Here is a 24111-nt window from a genome sequence, read left to right on the forward strand (position 1 = left end):
GAAAGATACCACCATGATAATGAGTTTAGCATTAAAATCTGATGCTTTTCAGCACTGGATTTTTTACCTCTACATAGGATGCACACAAGGTAGAGGAATTAAACAATGAAGAATAAAAAAAAATATGGTGACCAGTGCTAGTACAAGGTCCACTGTGGCATCATGGAATCATCTGCCCTAACACATCTTCATTACATCTTTTTTGTCTTTTCTAAGACACTTGTTACTGTCCCTCTATCACATTTTATCCTCTCATCATCAGACATAAAGCCATCTCTCTCAATATCACTCCTCCCTCAGTTGAAAGATCTTCATCTTGCAAGTTACTTGGGGACCTCACTGTTGCTGATACTACAAAAAAAATTACCCAATATGCTCTGTAAAATTGTTGGTATTAGAAACCATGCTAAAGCATGGAACTTTATGCAGTCCTGTTGCTTGCCAGCTCCAGTCAAATCATCCAGCACATACTAACACAGAAAACAGACATCAAATGATGATAAAATCTATATATACATTTTTATATTTGACAGCTTATGAATATATGATGATTACTAGGGAAATATATCCATCTGCATATTTTGTTTGTCTTGTTTTATATTAATAACAAACTGGAATATGCATGGTTGTGTTGGCAAAAACTTTTGCTTCTCAGCCACAGTTTCAAATTCAGGCCCACAGTATGAACCTACGATAAGTGTTTTCTATTATAGCCCTAGGCCAACCAAACAACCAAATATATACCTATATATGCATGTGTTTGCATTTCTGTCTGTCTTGATATCACATAACAGCTGTAAGTATATGCTACAGTCATACAAGCAGTGTTATTCATTTCTTATCATTTAGACAGGGGGAAAATTAGCTTACTTGGAAATAGGTGAAGGTTGGTAACTGGAATGGCAGCTGCAACAAATCCCATCTGACTCATGCAAGCATGAGAAAGTAGACATAAAAACAATGATGATGATGGGGGTGGTGATCATGAACATATCAAGATATAGAGTTCTCCTGATACTAGAGACCATGAATTATTACCTACATAATTCACGGAATATCATTACTGCATTACTATTACTTACTGACACACAACATTACTATCTTCTTCATATTCTATTGTTTTACTGTGTTGCATTTATATTAAAGATTGTTGGCATTGCAACACAGATTTCAGTTTTAAAGGACCCTTGATGTTGCAGCTATTTTCAAAAGCTAATCATGATCTTAGATTGTAAAAGGCCCTTATTCATATTCTAGCAATTTTGAACAATTAATCCAGGTTTGGTGTTCAAAAGGACCCACTGATGATGCATTTATTCTAAAAAAATCAAGGTTTTAAGTTATAAGAGGCTCTATTGATGTAAGGCACCCTACTACTGTTGCAGCCTTATTGAATAATTATCACAGTTTTATGTTGTAAAGGGCCTCACTGATGCTGTAGCCTTTCTCAACAGTTAATACTGGTATTTCTGAGAGCTGCAGTCAAATGAAAAATCTAACTGAATTGGGTCACTAAATTCATTGTTAATGTGATTCCAGAATTGAGTTTTGTTTATTGTCTAGTCAGAAGGAGGTGTACAGCAACTCTTGTAAACTTCTATTTCTATCATCCCATAAAAAAAGTAACTATGAAGTTAAATGCAGCTGATAGTTAACTTGACCTTCTCGGTAGAAGGCAGAGAAAAAGGATAGAGTAAGAGAGAAGTTTCTATAGGACTGTTGTTCTTAAGAAGATTGAGAAAAAAATGCATGCAACAATGTCAAAGTAGTGAAACATCATCATCATCTATGTCACAGTGTTTACCAAGATTCCATACCAAGTTGAGGGTGGAACATCCAAGGCATTAGAATCACCAATTGTCTACACCCATGTTCACTCGAGTGGGGGCAGAGAATTAAGCTCATCAACAACAACATTAGCAACATCATACTTACAATTGAGTAAATAATTCTTCTGTGCAACTCTGTACTGACTTCGTAAGAGATCAAATAATATATTGTTTGATTTTAAACATTCAGTTGAACCTGATTGGTAAAAGGCCATTGGTTCAGAATTGACTCTTATCTGCATGTGTTTAAACCTGGTTAGAAAATACGCCAATATTTCATTCAAATAAGAACTTTAATTTAGTTGGGTGGGGGTTGTATAATTCTTATTTTCATGCCAATATTTATATATAAAACAAAGGAATGGATTCAATGTATAACTCTGAAACATAAATACATCTAAATGAAAAAAAAAAAATTAACTATTCTTACTAAATTCAATTCAAAGAATATTTATGACATCTTAGAGCATATGGCTTTATTTGATATAAGAATTATATTTCTAGTCTCACACTAAAACATCAACATCATCATCGTCATTTAACATCCGCTTTCCATGCTGGTATGGGTTGGATGGTTTGACTGAGGACTGGTGAGTCAGAGGCTGCACCAGGCTCAATCTGATCTGGCAAAGTTTCTACAGCTGGATGCCCTTCCTAACACAAACCACTCCAAAAGTGTAGTGGGTACTTTTACGTGCCACTGGCACTAGGGTCAGTCAGGCGGTTCTGGCAATGACCACGCTCAAAAAGTATTTTTTACGTGCTACCTGCACGGGAGCCAGTCTGGCGGCACTGACAACAACCACGCTCAAATGTTGGTTTTCACATGCCACTGGCACATGTGCTGGTAGGGTGACACTGGCAACGATCATGCTCAAATGGTGCTTTTTACATGCCATCGGTATGGGAGCCAATCTGTGGCCTTGGCAATGATCACACACAGATGTGCTTTTAATGTTCCACTGGCATGAGTGCCAATCAGGCAGTACTGTCATCAGCCACGTCAGTGATTTTGATTTGATTTCACTTGCCCCACTAGGTCTTCGCAAGCTAAGTTTATTTCCAATGAATGAGGGGTACTCATAAGTGGGCTGGCCTGGTTACACCCCACTTTCGGGTGTGCTTTTAACGTTCTACTAGCACAAGTGCCAATCAGGTGGTACTGTCATCAGCCATGTCAGCGATTTTGATTTTGGTTTCACTTGCCTCAATAAGTCTTCGCAAGCAAAGTTTATTGTCCAATGAATGAGGGGTACTCATAAGTGGGTTGGTTACACCCACTGGCATAGACCATGGGCTATGGTCTCACTTGGCTTGTCAGCTCTTCTCAAGCACAGCATATCTCCAAAGGTCTCGGTCACTAGTCATTGCCTCAGTAAGGTCCAATGTTCGAAGGTCATGCTTCACCACCTCATCCCAGGTTTTCCTGGGGTCTACCTCTTCCACTGGTTCCCTAAACTACTAGGGTGTGAAACTTTTACACAGCTGTCCTCATTCATTTGCAACATATGACCATACCAGTGCAGTCGTCTCTCTTGCACACCACATCTGATGCTTTTTAAATCAAACTTTTCTCTCAGGGCGCTTACACTCTGTCGTGTATGTACACTGACATTACACATCCAGCAGAGCATACTGGCCTCATTCCTTGCAGGCTTACACATTCCTCAGCAGTCATGGCCCATACTCTGAGTGAGAGGCCCTTTGTCACCAGCAGAGGTAGGAGCTTTCTGAAATTTGCCCAGGCTATTCTTATTCTAGCAGCTACACTGCTGACTTGGTCCTCTAGGTAACGGAAGCTATCAACTACTTGTAGTTTTTCTCCCTGGAATGTGATAGAAGCTGTTATCTGCACATTTTCACTGTTTATAGCACCTGAGCATTTTCCACATGCAAAAACTATCTTCCCAGTTAGCCTTCCTTTGATATTGCTGCACCTCTTATGTGTCCATAGCTTACACTGGGTACATCTTATGGAGTTTCTACCTACGCCTTTTCTACAGATCAAGCAGGGCCATCTACCTGAAGGGATTTGTAGTTTGTCTGCCTTTCTACTTATTAAGATTTTGGTTTTAGCTAGGTTGACTTTAAGGTCCTTTGACTCTAATCCTTGCTTCCACACATGAAACTTTTCCTCTAGTTCTGATAGTGACTCAGCAACAATTTTAGAATTAGCTAATTTACATTATCCTTGATGTGCTAACATAACGTTTAGCAAAACAAGAAGCGTATTGTTAGAGAGAATGAATTCAAATCAGAATAAATGTTTACCATCTTCAGATGCTATAAAATCACTTGTGCATGCGTCTTTCTGTGGGTATCTACTAAGCACTAGACTGAGGCAGTTACAAAAAGAGAATGCAAGATAAAGAAATAGTATGAGAGAAAGAAAATGAAAGAAACTTCTGTCAAGAGAAGGGAAGAGGAGGCCAGTTAGAATTTTATCATTATGCCATCAGACTTTACGTTTTTATCCATCTGACAAACTGAGCTGGTCAAAAGGACAGATATCTAAACATTTGTAAACAATGTCTAAACATGAGCAAACCCACCTGGGTGGAGGGGGTTGGCATTGTGGACTTTCAATGTGAAGTAAGTGGAGAAACATAAGCTAGGAAGATGATATTTCTCTTGTATAGATCACAGAGGAAACACATTTGCTACTGAAAATAAACAAAGTGAAAACCATAACAGTCATTCTTATGAAGTTTTAAAGTTCACCAGTATGTCAAAAGTTACCCTTTTCTCAAGATGAGCTAACAAACTAGCCAGATACTTTGTACAGAGTTTCTAAACCAGAACTTCCCCAGCTAATCAAGGTTGTAATAGTCAGCCTAACATATAATATGGAATACATTTTCAGAAAAACAAAACAAAAATGATACAAATTTTAATGTCAAACTCTGTAGTAATTTAGACTCACCTAAAATCTCCTTCAAGTTTTTCTTTTTTATACACGTTATACACCACTCTAGACATGATAAAGCGGTTGATGAAGCTAAAAACAATGAAAAATCCAAACACTACCAAAGGACCAATATAACCACTTCTGCAAAATAACAATTAAATGAATACATAAACAACTAAATAAAAATCAACATAAAAGGTTTTTTTTCTTAAATCAGATTTTTCCTTAACACAGATTTTTCCGGTATTTAAATAAAACAAAACATCATCTTCATTAAACAAAGAATAACTGTTTAATTGAATGAAGTACAAAATATATAAAATTATAGTTTCTTAAAAATAATATTACTACACATATACCTAAATAGCAATAACTTGAGTTTACCAATACCATCATCATTTTAATGTCCATTTTTCCTGCTTGCATGGAGCATATGTTTCTGCCAAACTGTCATTTATAAGAGCATGTGACCACTAGTATGTGTATATGTATAGGAGTGTATGTGGGTGTGTGTGTATCTTCATATATATATATATATATATATATATATATATATATATATATGATTGGACAAACATAGCAGCTGTTCATATGTGACTTGTGGAATGATAGCCAATAAGCGCTATTGAAATTGGACTTTCCATTAAGATTTTGATTTCACTGTGACATCTTTTACCTATGTGTAAAATTTCAGCATGATCAGTTGAAAAATACACCTGTTATAATCTTTTACACACATACATATACACAGAGACAGCACGGAGTTTTGTCAGTGAACAGGTCGTGGTCTCAAAACGCCGAAAATATTTTGACAAATTAAATTTAAATATTGAAGTGAATCTAACGGTTTTTGTGTGTTTCTTAAATGGCTTATAAACACCTTCCATGCTGCAACTGTTTTCGTTCCAGCACACGATCTCAGATCAGGTCACTTGCTATGCAAGTACATCTCCCTATATACACATATATATATATATATATATATATATATATATATATATACACACACTTTTATTAAAGTTGCAAAATTATCACAAAACTGTAAATTTGCAGCTTTATTAAAAGCATATTATTCTTTTGATTTTTAAGTACTATTTTTTCCACCTTGCTTTGCACCTAAGTGCTCATCTAATCTCTGTGTGTGTACAGCATGAGTGGCTAAGTGATAAGAAGCTTGCTTCCCAACCACATGGTTCCAAGTTCAGTCCCACTGCATGGCAACTTGGCCAAGTTTCTTTCTCTATATACTCAGGCCTACCAAACCCTTGTGAGTGGATTTGGTAGACAGAAACTGAAAGAAGCCCATTGTATCGGTTGTCAAGCGATGTTGGGGGACAAACATATACACACACATACATACATACATATATATATATATATATATACACATATATATACATATATACGACGAGCGTCTTTCAGTTTCTGTCTACCAAATCCACTCACAAGGCTTTGCTCAGGTCAAGGCTATAGTAGAAGACACTTGCCCAAGGTGCCACGTAATGGGAATGAACCCGGAACCATGTAGTTCGTAAGCAAGCTACTTACCACACAGTCACTCCTGCGCCTATATATTGATTTCAAATTTTGGCACTAGGCCAGCAGTTATGGGGAAGGTTTAAGTCAATTGCGTTGACCCCCAGTGTTCAACTGGTTCTTATTTTATCAATGCTGAAAGGATGAAAGGCAAAGTTGATCCCAGCAAAATTTGAACTCAGAATGTAAAGATGTCACTTAGCATTTTGCCCAAGGTGCTAAGGATCCCCAAAACAACAACCAAAGACAAATATCCATGCCAAAAAAAAGCTATGCTTTGTGTTTGGTGGGATCATAAAGGCATTATTTAATATGAGCTTCTCCCACAAAACCAGACCATTAATTCTGATGTGTACTGTCGTCAGTTGGCTAATTAGAACCAAAAATTAAAGAATTGAGGCTGGAGATTGCCAACAAGAAAGGGGTAGTATTCCAACAAGACAATGCCCAACCACGTGTCTTTGGCTACCCAAACAAAGTTACATGAACTTGGCTGGGATATCTTACCCTATCCACCATATTCTCATGATATTGTGCCTTCCAACTACCACTTGTTTTGTCTCGACAGAAATCATTGCAAAGAAAAACATTTAATGATTTAGATGGAGTCAAAATGCATCTAGATAACAATTTTTCTTCAAAACCAGTCAAATTTTATGCTGATGGAATATTTAAATTGCCTGATAGATGGGCAAAGGTCATTAATGATAATGGAAATTATTTCATTAAATAAAATTCATTGAAAGGTCAATTATTTATATCTCTTTTTGTATATTAAAAAATGCTCAGAACTTTCCAGACAACCTAATATTATATGCAGTGGATTGGTAGAACTGTTAGTTTATTTTTTCTGGTACTTTACATTTTCAGTTCAAATCCTGTTGCAGACAACTTTGCCTTTCATCCTTTTGTGATCGATAAAATAAAGTACCAGTCAAATAATGGAGTCGATGCAACAAACTAGCATCCTGCCTTCAAAAATACCGATCTTATGCTTAAATTAGAAACAGTTGTATCATATACATGCATATGTGTGTGTGTGTGTGTGTGTGTGTGTGTGTGTAACTTTCTATACTTACGTTCACTTGTTGATTGCAAACAGTGATTTCACTAACAGTTCCTTTTACATGCAGTTCATCATGAAAGCCAGTCTAGATGTTTTGACACATCTTGACATGTGACACAAACTTTCTAAACAAAAAAAAATCTTGTCCTTAAGGACAAATTTATTTCCAGTTCGCCATGACTGTGCAATATGGAGACATTTCAGGAAATTCAGACACAGAAGACAGCAAGCAACTGACAACTCTGTTAGTGATGGCATTGTTTACAAACAAGCAAAGACAAGTGGAAATACAATCTAATATATATACACAGAATATATATATATATTCTTTTGTGCGTTTCAGGCCAAAGGCAATGGCCATGCTGGGACACCACCAATGTTATCACCTTTTCAATGGCCATTCTTTTGTGATTGGCTTTTAGTGAAGGTGTGAGTTTGATATTTCTGCCCTCTTTTAAGTTCATTGCCATGATGTTAGGTTCATCTGGGACCTTGGATAGTAGGAGGTCAAGTTGATTCTTGAAAACATCTACCCCTACTCCATGTAGACCTCTCAGATGTTTTGGCAAAGCATTAAATGGCTGTGGACACTTGAATCCCAAGCTACTGCAGCACATGGTCCTCACTCTGGATAGGATAGCTGGGACTTTTGGAATAGTGCAGTGATGTCCAGTTTGATGGTTGGTATAACCCTCAATGCTTAAGTTTGATGCTAACCCCTCCAGGATCTACCATATGTATATTACTGTATATCTCTCTTTCCTTCATTCCAGGGAGTAGAGTTGTAGCTCTTTCAGTCTCTCCCAGTAACTCAGCTGTTCCATTAAAGCAATCCACGTAGCACCACTGAACTGCCTCAAGTTCTGCTATTAATTTGAAATTACAGGATGCCAACAGCTGACAGCAGTAGCCCAGATAGCTGAGAACAAATATTCTCCATAGAACCAGCATAGTTTTTCTCATTCCTTTTTCTGGAAGTTCTCAGAATCCCTTCAGCCATTTGCCTGCACATTGCTAACATTGCGGCAGAATGCACATAAAACAAGGTGTTATTGCTTATATCAATCCTCAGATCATGCACTGTGCTCAACTCTGAAAGTGCCACTCCTTTTGGTCCAAAGTATCTTTGTTGCAACATGTTAGCACAAGCTAGCTGATAGTGGAGGGCTTTGAATTTTGCTACATTAAATTGCATGTGATTTTCTTCAGCCAATTTATAAAAGGCATATAGAAGATAAGTATCGAAAGGTTCTTTGACTACTCTTTTCACAGAGGCTTTTGAGTTCACTTTCAATCACAAGCAAGTTTGTTTGAGATAGGACTACAACATCAAATGGGAAATCCTTTCCAAAACCAAACCCTATATTAATGGGTTAAAAAGATGTTTGATATGTTCCCAGGGAAAACTACCTTTTAAAGAACTTAAGAACCTCCAGTGACCATGTAAATTCAAAGAGCAAGATTCTTTCATATGTCCTCATTTTAAAACATAAATTTTAGTGGCAATTAAAGATAGACCACCAGACACATCATAAACAATTCCAGTCTGGTTTACATAATTTTGATAAGCATAATGTTTGTTGTAACATTCATTATCACTTTTGTGTATTTCTTGTTTTTTTTTTGTCTTTATCTTTTTCTATATGAGCATTTCTATTCAAATGTCAACCACTTATCAGCATGGGAAATGATGAAATAAATTAATATTTCAACCAGGAAACTCTGGTTAGCTGTATTTCACAAGACTAGTGGTTTTATTACAATAACATCTTTACTCCCTTAGCTGATCAAGTGCTACACGAGTTGTTGAAGCCTTATCACACAGTGTGTGCGTGTGTACATGCATGTGTATCATCATCATCATTTAACATCCATTGTCCATGCTGGCATGGGGTGGACAGTTTGACTGGGCTGGCATGGAAAGCTGCACCAGACTCCAGTGTGTATGTGTGTGTATATATATATATATATATAAAGTTATAGATAATGGTCATTACATATTTTTCCTTTATTAGAGAAAATTTGGCTTACAGCTATTTCCAGTAGTCATTATAGGTACATCACTGATAGGTTTACTAAGTCATAAAGTCTATTGATCAACTGAGAAAAATTGAACAACCTAAAAAAATTATCTATAACTTGTCTTATATGTCACTGTGTAAAATCTAGTTTGTCTGGAGCCCAACCACAGAGTTACAATATTGAACTGTGATCAACTATATTCACTTAATAAATTTATTATAAGTCACCCAGTTGCAATCTAGAAATTATGGTTAAATAATGAATTATTATTATTATAATTTTTTATTTTAAAAACTATAGTTATGTATATATAATATTTTCATTACATATTTGTGCGCGTGTGTGTTAATGTGTCAAAAGCTACAAGACAATGATGAACCAAACCTGTTAACTAATTATCATAGCTGAATATTACATCATCAATATTTGTGCACAATATATTTGTTTACATAATAGTGTGAACAGATATACACAAGCTTAATTGAGGAAAGTACTAATGTTAACAAACCAAAATTAATGAAATAAATAAAAATTAAAACCATTATTGAATTAGTATGTAGTATTTTTAACTTAAGATTACCAATTATTTTTTAAAATATATAAATCACAGATTCTTAACATACATACTTAAATTAAAATCCTTTTAACCTTTATATAACACAGTTATCTTTATATAATGCAGTTACCAGTTTTAGTAAATTTATTTGGGACTTAAAGGACAAGAATAAAATGGTTACTCTGAAGTGGGAATTAATAAGCAGGGGTAGTGCCTATAAAATTGGCAACACCTTTTGTTTTCAAACAACACATCAGAATGTAGTTCGTTTCTATCAAAATCTTCTCTTGATGAAATACCCAATTAACAATATTCGATATGGAAATTTAATCTAATTTAATTTAATTTCTCAAATTGATTTAATTGGGCATGGAAACAATTGTAGGTGAAATGGAGTATGATATTGTTCAGAATTGTATTATGTTCTAATAAATTGATGTCTATATGTCAGTTTCTCCATTTTCTTTTCTCATATATAAAAAAAAAATAGTAAACCTATATCCGTCAATGTGAAGCTAACATCTTTAGTTTTTCACTGATACACTGGATAAAACAGAAGAACTTGGAGGCTGACATCTCTTTAAGAGGATTTATATCCTTGATTTAGTTATATATATATATATATATAATATATATATATATATATATATATATATATATATATCACACACACATGCTTTCACACATACATGTGCACACACACATACACATATATGCCATGTTTCTGTCAACCAAATCCATTCACAAGGCTTCTGACAGTCTGGAAATGTAGTAGAAGACACTTTCCCAAGATGCCACACAGTGGAACTGAACATGAACCAACATGGTTGGGAAGGGAAAGAAGCATAAGAGACCTAGACAGATCTATATATTTTATGTGGTATTGACAGTTGAACAAATACTTACATTACAATAGTTTGGTAGACATAATAAACAATAATGAAAGGAGCAAGGATAATTGGTGCAAATATTTGGCTGAAAGTATCACACATGTTATTCAAGTCCTCAGCTATACGTTGGTCTCTGAACAAAAACATAAAAATATGCATTATCAATATATTATCATATGGAATTGAATTTATGCGATCATTAGGTGAAACAAACATCAGAAATGCTTTGTCCCACACAGAAATTACAAAAGCTACTTAGAAGTTTTTCAAGCGATTTTACAAGAAGATGCTGAAAAGTTCCTGGCTTTAAGGATATCATGAAAGGTCTGGTTGGAGACCCAACTTTCCAAGTTCTTTTACAGGGCTTAGAAAAAACTGAAGAACTGCTGCAATAAGTGTGTGAATCTGAGAGGGGAATATGTTGCATGAAATCATAATTAACTGATCCTCCTGAATTTTATTTTAGCCAATGCCAGGAACTGTTCAGCATCCCCTCATAAATCCATCACAATACTGGAAACCTTTTCATATCATCAGTAGGTATCTCTGAGTCACAAGCATTTTGTCCTTTAGACTATACACTTTGCTTGAGTGGAGCAGCAAGGACTGAGATAGTCTTCACCAATGGAAAGGTTGTACCTGCAGTCTCACCTTAAGTCAGTTTCAGCTGCTTGATAACTTTTTTCAGTTGTCTGGGTTCCAGACCTATCTTCTGCAGGAAATAATACACTGTTCTAGCTGCAAAGCCACAGCAACTAACTTCAATGGGGAATGAGGCCACATGCCATCCCTTAACAAAGGACCAAGTCCTGGTATTTTGTTTTCTTTACCTGGTGGGAAATATCAAGTCTATCTTCCCAGGGTATTGTGAGTTCAACTACAATGACTGTTTTTGTATTCCTGGAGTGCAGGAACATATCTGGTTAGAGTGATGTTACCACTATCTCCTCTGGGAAGACAAGTCTGCCCTTCAGATCCACTTGCATCTCCTAGCCTGAGGGTGAATGCAAAATAAATAAAAAAACAGGTACCATACCATTGCTTTTGCCTGGAGAGTTTTCTTACCTTCCTTAAGGAATTTGATACCCTTTGGGGGAGACTGGTGTTTATTAGCCTTCAACCTTTGCAGATTAATTCATAAGGTAATTTCTCCAAGGATCTTGTCATATCACCACTTGTATTGGCTTTCTTTTAGTACATCTAGTCCAGGGTGCAAAGAGTTGCTCTGTACAGCTTGCAGGATAAGTCTTTTTCTTTGCCCCATATTTTAAGGTTATCTGAATTCAGCTAGAGGTCAGTGGCAGTGCAAAGGAGGAAGGACAATCTACCCTGGTCAATACTTCCAGGATAGGGGGCACTTGAGTGCCTCATCCCACAGTATCCATTGACCCTGGTAGGCAAGTCCTACAGCTTTCACCCAGAGATCCTTCTCTGTTGAATCAGAGATCCTTTGTACTATGAGCTCTCTCTTGCACCTGGTATTGGTATTTTTCCACTCTTGGTGCTGTGATTTCCAAGACCTAGCCATCCTTGACAGATAACTCTAACATTCTGATGTTTCTAGTATGTCTCTGTTTCCCTCACACCTTCCTGAGGTTTCCATTTTCTGCCACACTTTGTGGTCTTGTTGGAGTGTCTAACTTTAATTTTACCAACAATGATAATATCTTCTCAATACCACAGATTTGCTTGTCAGTTGCTTGACCATAACCAGTTGAGCATGTCCCTTGGTGGCTGATGATATGTGCATCTCTGATTACAAGCAGAAGCAGTTGGGGAGTATCATAGCCATGTGTTGAGAGGAATTCTTTGGAGTTTGGATAATTCCCCTCTTGAAATATGGGTGTTTCATTCAACATCTTTAAACAACCCTTATTCAGGGACTTTTTGAGCAGGATGGGCTTCTCAGCCTGAAGAAAATTCTAACTGGGCCCCACCTGCAAGGTCATGCACTGTTTATCTTGATATTAGCTTACCATGTCGCACACACATAGTTGTGATGCATGTGCCTGGTGTACCCTTAACAGACGGGTAGTCATGATGGGTATATTGGGCTTTGTATATATGTACCCCAGTGTTACTTTGATGGCATGCATTGCTCTTTCACATAATGATAATAATGATAGTATTCATCATCACCATCATCAATAACTCCATTACAATTATCAACCAGAAAAAGCTATTTTTCAAATATCAAACAGAATGTTTCAGAGAATGTTCCAACTCTCAGCAATCTGAATTCAATCCCTTTAAGGGCAATCAACTTCATTCTCCATCCTTTAGGGGTCAATAAAAAAGTACTAAACCAAAGCAATGGGTTGGCAGAATAGTAAGAACATTAGACCAGAAGCCTTGCTGCATTTGTTCCAGCATTTTGTGTTCTGCATTCAAATTCAACCAGGGGTTACTCAGATGTTGACTTAACCTGTCAACTGGTTTAACACCACCACTAGGTACTTAGGATATCTGTAGTGGGGTCCATTCTGTTGCATGTACACAAGCTAGTTACCAGATTGAGGATATCTTCTTCCCTCCCTCTTAGAAGCCTTGTTATTGATCATAAGTATTGCCTTCCCTTTTGACTAAAAGATACGAAACAAAATCCATAACTCAAAACTACATAAAGCAAAGGACTTACGGATTGTCAATGTCTCTACAGAACATATTGACATAGTAGTAAAGCACATCTTTGAAATATTCTTTATGGAGAGTCAATGTCAAATGTTCACGCCATTGTATATGTAACATGGAGACAGTGTAACGAAGTGTGCTACTTATCTGAAATGAAAAACGAAAATGGTCATTACTTGGGTGAATTTAAAGAGACATAAGCTACAACACAGCTCAAATGCAACATTCTAAAAGCAAGAATAATTCACCAGTAACATTCATCCCGTTTATTTTAAGCCCTTTGTCACTATATTTCTATTGAAATATATCCACTTTGTTCCAATGAATTTTGAAAATAATAAAGAATTTAGTAAAATAACTGTTATTATTAAGCTGGCGTTTGGAACATAAAATAACAAGAAATTTTGATGAAAGGTTTTAATTTAGATCACTTTAAGACAAGAAATTCGTTTCAGGTGTGTTTATATCAAAAGGGTTAAAATAAAGGATAGAAAAATATTAAATAGAACAAGTATAAAAGCAGTGTGGTTAAGTTGATTTTGTAATCATGCTTGAACCTACAGTGTGGTAGGCACATTGAGAAAATGTTCTATGACAGCATTGAATCTTATAAGCGGGATTTAGTAAGTGAAAACTGTGCAAGAGCCTGTCATAAGAAATGGAGCTGTTTGCTCTGGTTTTAAAAAAAATGGCTTTTGTTTATGCTGCATCTTTTTATGTTCCTTAACTTAATAGTTTAACTAATAAAGACCAATAAAATATCAATTCTATATTTAAGAGATGAGGAATTATGTACATTATTTACATTTGATGGATATTTGTCCTCATCTTGTTTGTTGTTAACACAACGTTTTGGCTGATATGTAACATGGAGACTTCACCAGGTGTCTTGGGGAAATTTCGAACCTGGGTTCTCATTCCTAAGGTATTTTTTGATGTAATTATTATTATTATTATTACAACAACAACAACATCGAAAAATACCTTAGGAATGAGAACCCAGGTTCAAAATTTCTCCAAGATACCTGATAAAAGCTGGAGGGTATATCAGCCGAAACGTTGTGTTAACAACAAACAAGATGAGGACAAATATCCATCAAATGTAAATAAAATGAATAAAATATCAAGCTGAAAGAAATTCTGGGGTCCATAGAATCACTATGAATGCAGTGATCTAGCATTACCACAATGACTGAAACTGGTAAAAGAATAAAAGAATGCATATTCTTTAATTCTTTTACTGGTTTCAGGTATTTGATTGTGACCACGCTACAGTACCCACTTCAAAAGTGCTGTTGTTATCGTCGATTTTGTATTTATCGACTGGTACATGAACTATTGACATTAAATGGATGAAAGGTAGAATGAACCTGGGTTGGACTTGAATTCTTAAAGTAAAAGAATGTAAGTTTATCAATACATCGCATCTTGTGATGTACCAGGAGACATTTTAATGTTACCCAGGGTCATTAGACACTTTGGATCTTTCAGCAATCAAGCATATTGATCAAACCCTAAGTTATGTCCAGTTAGTATTACCCCTGGTAGCATTATTCCTGTTAGCACTACCCCAGGTACTACTCTATCCATGGCACCCAACTGCTGCTTCACAGCTGCTTTGTAACAACCTCTGCAGCCTCTATAGCCAACCTGATATCTTCTGCCTCCTGGCTCCTGTGATGTTCAGCATGTTGTAGGCTTTGCAGAGGCAGGGCACACAAACTCATTACATCCCACCTCAATGGTATCACACCTTGCTTGCCACCTAATGTTTCAATGTAACTCCACCAGCTCAGCATATTTAGGTTCCTTCTTCACATTTGCCTCCTCAAATGGAGGGTTCTAATAAAACCACATACTTGGATGCTTCCAAGATCAACACCATGTCTAGCCTTAGTGATGCTGAAGCAACATTCTCTTGAAAAGTCACATGCTCTCCTAGGTCAAATTTCAGCTCCCACTTTTGTGTAGTTGCTAGCAAGCCAGGAGAGATGGTCATAGCAGGTGATAGAAGCTTCATGCAAGCTTTGACAAAGAGATAATCTTGTTTGTTAGGTAGAGGCACCTACAACGGCTAATCTCACTGTAGAGGCACATACAATGGCTAATCTCACTGCAAGTGGTATCTGTTATATCCTTCAGGACCTGGTCATGGCACCAGCACTAGTGCACCTTGGATGGCTGCTAAAGATCCCTCTCCTCATGTACTGATATCAAACTGGTGACTCTACCTTTCCCCAGCAGAAAATGTTGAATAGACACAGTAAAAGGTCTAAAACTGCTTGAACCAAAATTTATCTGATGGTGCTCCACTTTCCAAAGTCCAAGACATGAGACTCTGCATATTACCACTTGCTCTCCACTTAGCCAGGTTCCCTTCTCCTGCATCCCAACAGACTTACTTATTCATTCTGCCTTGGAATATAATGCGATATTTTTGCTGATACTTTGCCAATTCTGCCATCTGAACCATACACACACACACACGCGCGCGCACACACTAGTTTTAATGTCAGATACCATTCCTGTCACCAGCCCCCACCTGTTTCCAAGCAAGATAATATTTCCCCATGACCAGACATGTTTATGCAGAATATTGGAAATCACACACACAACAGGTTCTTTTCAGTTTCTGTCTACCAAAACCACTATACATGTTGTTGTATTTTCTATATTTCTCACCAATAACTTTGGTCAGCCTGAGGCTAAAGTAGAAGACACTGGCCTAAGGTGCTGCTCAGTGGGACTGAACCCAAAACCATGTGGTTAAGAAGCAAACTTCTCAACTACACAGTCATATTTGTACTTAAAAACTCAAAGGCTGCTTGTAAGACATGAGCCTACATCTTCTGTAAACATGGCAAACATTCTACCCATATACCAATATAACCTAATATACATACACATGGTTTAGAATTAATCATGTTGTTACGGTATTGGATAAGCTACCTTTCAGATTCAGCATAGGTGCCATTTACATGACAATGGTAACAGCCACAACTACAATTTCAAGGGTACCATTTACATGATACTGGCAACAGCCATTATTCAAGCCAAATGAAATTGTAGTTGTGGCTGGAGCCAGAGTCATGTAAATAGCACATAAAAAACACTCATTACACTCTTGGAATGGTTGGTGTTAGGAAGGACATCCAGCCATAGAAACCATACCAAATCAGACTGGAACCCAGTGCATCCCTCCGGCTAACCAATTCCAGTCAAACTGTCTAACCCATGTCAGCATGGGAAGTGGACATTAAATAATGATGATGATGTACTCTGAGTTCAAATCCCACTTAAGTCAACTTAACCTCTCATCTTTTTTTGGAGTGTCAATAAATAATAGTACCAGTCTAAGGCATTAAATTAGCAGAATTTTAGAGCATCAGGTAAGATGCTTTGTATCATCTGTTTCAGCTCTATACAGTCTGAATTAAAATTATGCCTCCTATCAGAAAAAAAAATAAATAAAAAAAAATAAGCCACAGGTCTTTCAGGACCAGGCAAAAGCTGTAATAGACTTGGGAAGTGCTTACATAAGCACCCAAGTATTTCAGTTAATCACCTTCCATGCATACCAACTGGCATGACATAAGTCAGAAAAACTCAAGTTCTGTACATTCAAACAACAACAATAATAGATATAAAAATCAAGAATACGTACAAAAGCTTCCGTGACAATAATAAGGAGAGCTCGGATTGTAATGCTTTTAAAGCTCACAGCATCTTTGTTTCCCAAGATCTCATAATACTGACTTGGTATTAATCCGAGTTTATAAATGATAAATTGTTCTGAAAGGAAGAAAGAAAGAAAGATGTTAATAAGGAAGAAAAACAAAGATAAACTATTTCGTTTTTAGATTTGGTTTGCAAGATTTTTTTTTTTTTGTGAGTTCGTGTGGTCTGAAAGAAATATATATAGTTTTAATTATACAGAAAAACAATGATGAACAGCTCTGAAAGAAATGTATATACATATAGTATATGTATATATTTAATTTTTCTATATATTTCATTTTAAATGAAATTTTGAATGTTAGATAACTAATGTTGGTTTTTTCAATTAGAAAACAAAACCTAATGACGATGTAATTAGCAACTAGCACATTTTGTTCTTAGTTTTTGTTTACTTTAATATTTAAATTCTTTACTTGACTGTTATTTCTTTATTTCTGTTCACTAGAAACCTCACGACAAACTTTGTTCAGCCACAACATTCTTTCCATTCATTTCTGTTAATGAAATTCTCTGTACATACTTCTGTTTTCTCAGTGGTCGAAGCAAATCGATGACTTCGTGCTGTAGCCATTTTCCTTCTGATGTGATTGAAAGCATTTTTTTGATATGTGACATTTGAACATTAGAAACGAGTTCCGAACTTGCTATTCAAGTTTGCTGAAACTTATCATCTGTCACTCAAAATAACAGCTCAAATGGGATAAAGAGTACATGCATCATGACAACAATAATACCAAGTGTGTGTATGTGTGTGTAGACTTACAATATATCCTATTAAGAAAAGTTTACACAAACATTCAATAAAACTCAAATGGGATAAAGAGTACACACTTTATCCGCTTATATAATGCAACGGGACTCGCTTGGTAGTCAAGTCCCTGACGCCCCAATTTATTGAGGCCACCATTGTTACGTATGCAGGAGTGGGGAAAATGTTTTCATTTCAAGGATGCACCTTTATCCCTCGGGGTCAGACATGCCGTTTAACTTCCGCAGATTACCATGCCCATCAATAAATCCCAAGGCCAAACACTATCAGTGGCAGGTATCCATTTGGGGGAGCAGTACTTTTCACATGGGCAACTTTATGTGGCCTGCTCCCGTGTGGGGAGTAGAAATGCTCTTTTTGTGTATGCTCCTCAGGGCAGAACACGCAATGTTGTCTATAGTGAAGTTTTATAGATGTAGACAGAAGAACAAGTCATCATTGCAGCCAATGTGGTTATAAACAGGTGATCTTGAATCGTTGGCTGGACATATTCTCAAACTATGGCAACGTGATTCATAGACTCTTCCTCTTCTTTATTGGACAATGCTGACTTCAACAACAATGCTCACTCGGTCGATATCAGTGCTTGGCCAAGTTGTTCATAGAGTTAGGCTAGAAGGGCCAGGCTCCTTATTTTTTTGTTAAGGCTGTTGGTAAGTTTTCCTAAGTTACTCCAATCCGGATAGCCAATGCAAACCTTCAAATCAAACTTCACCAATGCAGTCTTGACCAATAGTACCCCTAGGTGTTAGGACTACATCGGGATTAGTTGCTGCCTTTTAGAGGCTCCCGAGCCCCCTTCGCTAGGTTAGCTTAGGCTTACGTTAAGGCTTAGTTGTGATCTGAACAGAACCTCTTCTGACACAGAGGATTGGGAGCCCTTTCAGGTGTTCTATTTTCCTTGCCAGAAGGCCTTCCAATCCATGGGCCAAGGAGGGTTAGATGATGGGGGTGTTCAAAAGAGCCGGCATGTGCAACCTGATCACTTCTCCGGTCAGACTCCCAACCTATGCATTCCCATCGCAACACTGATTTTGCAGAACTGGGTTGGGTGTGAAAACCAACTTTAAAGTATAGATTTTTTGAATCAGCAATGCTGTGTTCAGTTAAGTCCTATTTGGGGTGAAAAATCAATAAACTGATTCCTTATGGGATTTTCCATTCAATCAGGATGAAAAATTGATAAACTGATTCTTTATAGGATTTCCCACCAAAATTGGCTACACCCCATTTCCAATCATAACTTTTACCAGTTTTGATGTATTTTGTTCAAACTTGATACCGATGTTACTTAGGACTCATGGGATCTTTGACTGCTTTAAGTTCTCAAAAAAAAAAAAAAAAAAAAAAAAAAACAATCGATGAGTAGAAAAATCAATAAACCGATACCTTATGGGATTTCCAAATCAAATTGTCTGCAACCCATTTTCAACCAAACATTTACCAATTTCAATGGATTTCACTCAAATTTGACGTCGGTGTTACTTAGTTTGGTTTGAAACAAAGCGCTTGATTAGTTTAATAATCCTAACTTAATCCCAGGCAATGCCAGGCTATACTGCTAGTGTTGGCTAAAATGTTTAGCAGTAATTTACTAGCTTTTTACATTCTGAGTTCAAATGCCGTCAAGGTAAACTTTCCCTTTCATCCTTACAAGATTTGATAAAATAAAGTACCAGTCAAGTACAAGAATCAGTGTTATCAATTCATCTCCTTCCCTAACATTGCTGGCCTCATACAAAAATTTGAAACCAATTTATGTTCCAAACGCCACTTTAACCCTTTAGCATTTAAACCAGCCATATCTAGCCAAAATATTCTACCTGTTTTATATTCAAACACACAAGATCCAGTCTCTGACACTTACCCTACAATGTCAGTCTAAAAACATCTCATCATCAAACTCTCAAAGCTACAAAATAATGCATGATTAAAGCAATGTGAATAAATAAGCATTATATTTGACAGTGTAATGTGAATATTAAAAGGTCAATAAATGACAAATATATTTTAATAAATTATCTTTAAAATTACCATAAAAACCCATGCAATTTATGCACTTTTTTCGTAAAAATAAAATTTGACTTTAGTGGGTGCTTAAATTACATGAGTTGATCGTTTCCAGAATTTTTTTTGTTGGAAAAAGATGTAGTACTGGAAGTTGACTATTTAATATCAGAATAAGTTTTTACAGAAAAAATAAGGGCTCAAATATAATGAAGTTGACTTTTATTTATGCTGGACGGTATAATGCTTACTTTTTCTGTATAAATTTACTAAAACCATTAAATGGTTAACTACTTTTTGAAATCTGCTATTCATGCTTGTTAATCACAGTCCAGGCCATACTTTACACTGCTTGGGGTTTCTACCTCTCGCAATGGAGCACCATTGACATACATAGTGATATGGATATTCTTGACTGAAGAAAATGTAATGATATGGATGATCTCAATTGCATGGTTTTATTTTTGTCTGTTTTTCTTGTTTTGTAGAGAGATTGGCAAAATTATTGAGGATGGTAAAGAAAGTAAATATTTACAATTTACATCCTGACTACTACCATTCACGACATTGCTGTGAGCTACCAACTATTAGGAGCAATGTGCAGCTGTTCACTCACAATCATATCTAAAATAAGATTTTCTTGAACATAACTTAACTTAAAACAACAAACAAATTTAAAACTTTTATGTACTGTATGAAAATGTACAGGCAATGCATAACAATTATTATTATATTGAAATGGATAATATTCTTATTAAACAGTTCGTGTTTCAATCTCATTGGTGATTGAGAGCACTGGTATTTACCATTCACTTGTTAAAGTCAATCCTGTTTATCAAATCCAAAGAACTCGTCCTCATCATCCAACATAAAAAATGCCTCTGCATCAAAGTCGTTAGTGTCCTTGTCGTGATAATATACATCCATTGCATCATCTTGTTTATCAGCATGATCATCACATGTAGCAGGTTCGGATTGCTACAAAACATCATCCTGTGTACCATCAAGATGATTGGAAATGCTGCACTGAAGAAATGATTTCACAATGATCTTAGGGTCAAGTTCATTCTATGCCTCAAGAATCCATTGGCATATCTCATCTAATTTGGGCTTTAGTAAAAAAATGTTTATCACCACTAATCCAGTTGTTCCACTTTTGGCGCAAAACATATTTCATGGGTTTATTTGCATCCAACATGTAACGGCTGCAAGATCGAAGTCATTCCACCGGGAATGGCAGCAAGTGCACAGTTGTCACTTCTTAATACATCTTTCACATAGTCCAACTTATGAGATCTAAAACCATCCAAAACTAATAAACTATGTTCATGGGTATTGGGACATTGTCCCCACACAAGTCTTAACCATTCTTTCATGTTGGATTTGGCCATCCAGCCTTTTTCATGGACTCTAATGATTATGCCTTTTGGAAAGTTTAACTTAGGCAATGTCTTTCTTTTGAAGATAACATATGGTGGCAATTTTGTTCCATCTCCCAAACATGCTAGCATCACAGTAAATCTATTCTTTTCATTTCCAGTTGTTCTTATTTTAACCGATTTTTCATCAATATGTTTTACTGTTGTGTCATATGGCAAATCAAATGTTAACAGGGTTTGGTCTGCATTTTCAATGCATGACAGTTCAATATTATATTTTCTTCTAACTTTGATAAAACAACTCTGAAAGTTGGTCAGCTTTTCTTCAGAAAGTCTTTGCGCAATTGTTGTTCTACATCATACACTTAAGTCATAATGGTTCATAAAACAATAGCACCACTTTAGCGAAGCTTTAAAATCCACACTATCAGCACTATATTTGGTCTTAAAAAACTGACAAGCACGCAATTTTATCTCGGTGGTGCTTACACCAAAACCATCATCACATTTGTCACATATCCAATGATAAAGTTCAGTCTCTAACTCCGAGAATTTTGCAGATTTACCCCTATTGGCAGGTTTATTACTAGGCAGAGTTTTAAGTTTGTTGTACTGTTTACCCCAATTTCAACATTGGCTTCATTAACATTAAAATACCTTCCAGCAGCTCTATTGCCACATTCAAATGTATATTCAACAATATTTAATTTCTCCTTCGCCGTAAATGTTTAATAAGTTCTGCCCATACTGACAATAATGGTGTAGCAGAATGGATTGACAAAAGCATAAATGACAAACTATTCTCTCTCTTTATAATTGTTTGGACCTAGCAGAGAACACTTAGCTATAAAGATCATGTTTTAACCATTTGCTCTGATTAGTTAATTTTTAGGTGCAATTTGTCCTCTAAGCAATTATGCCAAATTACCCAGTCAACCAATCAGATACACTCAAATGGATCACGTGTTCTCTTGGAGCCCAGCAATTTCTTTAAATATATCAGTTTTTCTCCACTTAAGAAGTCTAGCTTGCATTTGCCTCCAGGAAGCTATTGCTCGTTTTCTCCATGTTACGACAATGAAATTCATCACCACCAATATTGCTGCTACCAGCTCTTACTGCATCTAACGCCTACAACAACATCATAATTCATCTTTGCGCCTGTAAACTCACTAAGTGAATATGCCTTTTAGCATTCCTTCAGAAACCTTCATTTACCTTATACAATGTTTAACGTTGTTTCACATTCATGTTGAATTATGCAGCAATCTTACGTTCTCTTCATACAACACTTGTAATGTATGTATTAGCAGTTCTTTTGGTATAGTAGATTTTTGCTATTCTCGTTTATGTCTCTTCACAGACGTGTATATTGTAACAAGTCGCTTCTTAAATTTTGCACCTCTTGTTCAATAAACACTGAGTTAAACTTGCAAAGCTGTTTATTTTCTTTTGATTTTTAATGTTTATTTTAGTGGGTTATCAAACTATCAGTTTGGTCCCCCAGCTAAAACGGTAATGACAAATTTTAAAGTTTGCTTGACATTTTATAAGTGTGAAAGGGATTAAAATTTCAATACTCCGTATCAAATGTTCCAACAAGAATAGGCAGAAAGTCAGAGCTTAAGACAAGAAGACACTTTCGACCAATCAGAATTCAGTTTACATAATCAGTTTGATCGGTCATGTTCCTCTGTCAGTTGAGTAGAGTGTCATCCAAGCTGATGTTTATTGGTAATTAAACTTAATTTGCAACACCTGGGAAGATTTATAAGCTTTGTTTTTATTGATAATTCTTATCAACAACTTTTCCTGTGACTGTGATTTAAGACATACAGCAGCATGCTAAAGATTGGACATAATCTCTTGTGGGTAAGAAATGTAAAATAAAGTTTATTATAAACAACACAAACACTTTGTAATTTAATAATTTTTAATGTGATACCTGTTAAATGGAAATTATTTTTATTTAATGAAAATTTAATAAAATCCAATCATAAGTAAGTGAAATTAAGCTAAATACAACTAAATTAAAAACCTTTTTCCCCTGGCCATATCAGCAATTCTGAAAACTTTTTGCTGTGAATTTTACACAAGTAGAAGCTTTTTGTTAACAATTTTTATCCTGAGAATTACCTGCATAAATTACACAGGTGCACAAAGTACATGAGTTTTTACAGTAACTGAAAAAAAGGCAATATATTTCAACAGAAATATAGTAACAAAGGGGTTACCATATTGGTCATTATTCATCTGGTATCTGCAGCAATTTTGTTGGAAAGCTTTAATTTATATCACTTTAAAAAAAAATTGTACCATACAATCAAGGGCAGTCACAAACAAGTTGGTGTCAAAAAGATTAATAATTCATTTACAGGCTGGCCACTGAGCAGGGCAGTTGGTCAGAATAAACTCCAAAATTCCAATCAGGAAGTGAACACTCAAACATACACATACATACATGCATGCATATATACACATATGCTTGCATATGTACACACTCACATATATGCTTACAGGTACACGTAGATACATACATGCATACATACACAAACGTACAACCCTCCCCAGCACACACACAAACACTAATTTGAAAACATACCTACCTAACATGGACAGCAATAACAGAAAGATGCAGAGTAATGTTGGGAGGCTGAGGAATGATGGAAACATAAAGGTGAACAGTTTGAGAAACCTTTTCACAAACAGAAGATCAAACTTGAGCCTGCAAATTAGATTAAATTTTGAAATATTAATATTTTTGACAAAATAAAATAAAT

At 36.0% G+C, this 24111-nt stretch overlaps 1 protein-coding gene across 4 annotated transcripts in view; it reads right to left on the reverse strand.

Annotated features, from left to right (window-relative positions):
- The window catches only part of LOC115217284 (lysosomal cobalamin transporter ABCD4-like), an 83994-nt gene that overhangs the window by 37150 nt on the left and 22733 nt on the right, over window positions 1–24111 (reverse strand). For 2 of the 4 annotated variants that reach the window (XM_029786925.2, XM_029786926.2), the window contains exons 2-7: window positions 23938–24056; window positions 17103–17230; window positions 13446–13585; window positions 10824–10940; window positions 4753–4878; window positions 1936–2081 (exon numbers count right to left, since the gene is read on the reverse strand). In XM_029786925.2, coding sequence (XP_029642785.1) covers window positions 1936–2081; window positions 4753–4878; window positions 10824–10940; window positions 13446–13585; window positions 17103–17230; window positions 23938–24056 — 776 coding nt within the window. Of the gene's footprint in view, window positions 1–1935; window positions 2082–4752; window positions 4879–10823; window positions 10941–13445; window positions 13586–17102; window positions 17231–23933; window positions 24057–24111 lie in introns of those variants that run through there. The other 2 variants (XM_029786927.2, XM_029786928.2) reach the window with 2 other exon arrangements.

This window comes from Octopus sinensis, linkage group LG11, assembly GCF_006345805.1.
Source record: "Octopus sinensis linkage group LG11, ASM634580v1, whole genome shotgun sequence".
Classification (NCBI taxonomy): Eukaryota; Metazoa; Mollusca; class Cephalopoda; order Octopoda; family Octopodidae; genus Octopus; species Octopus sinensis.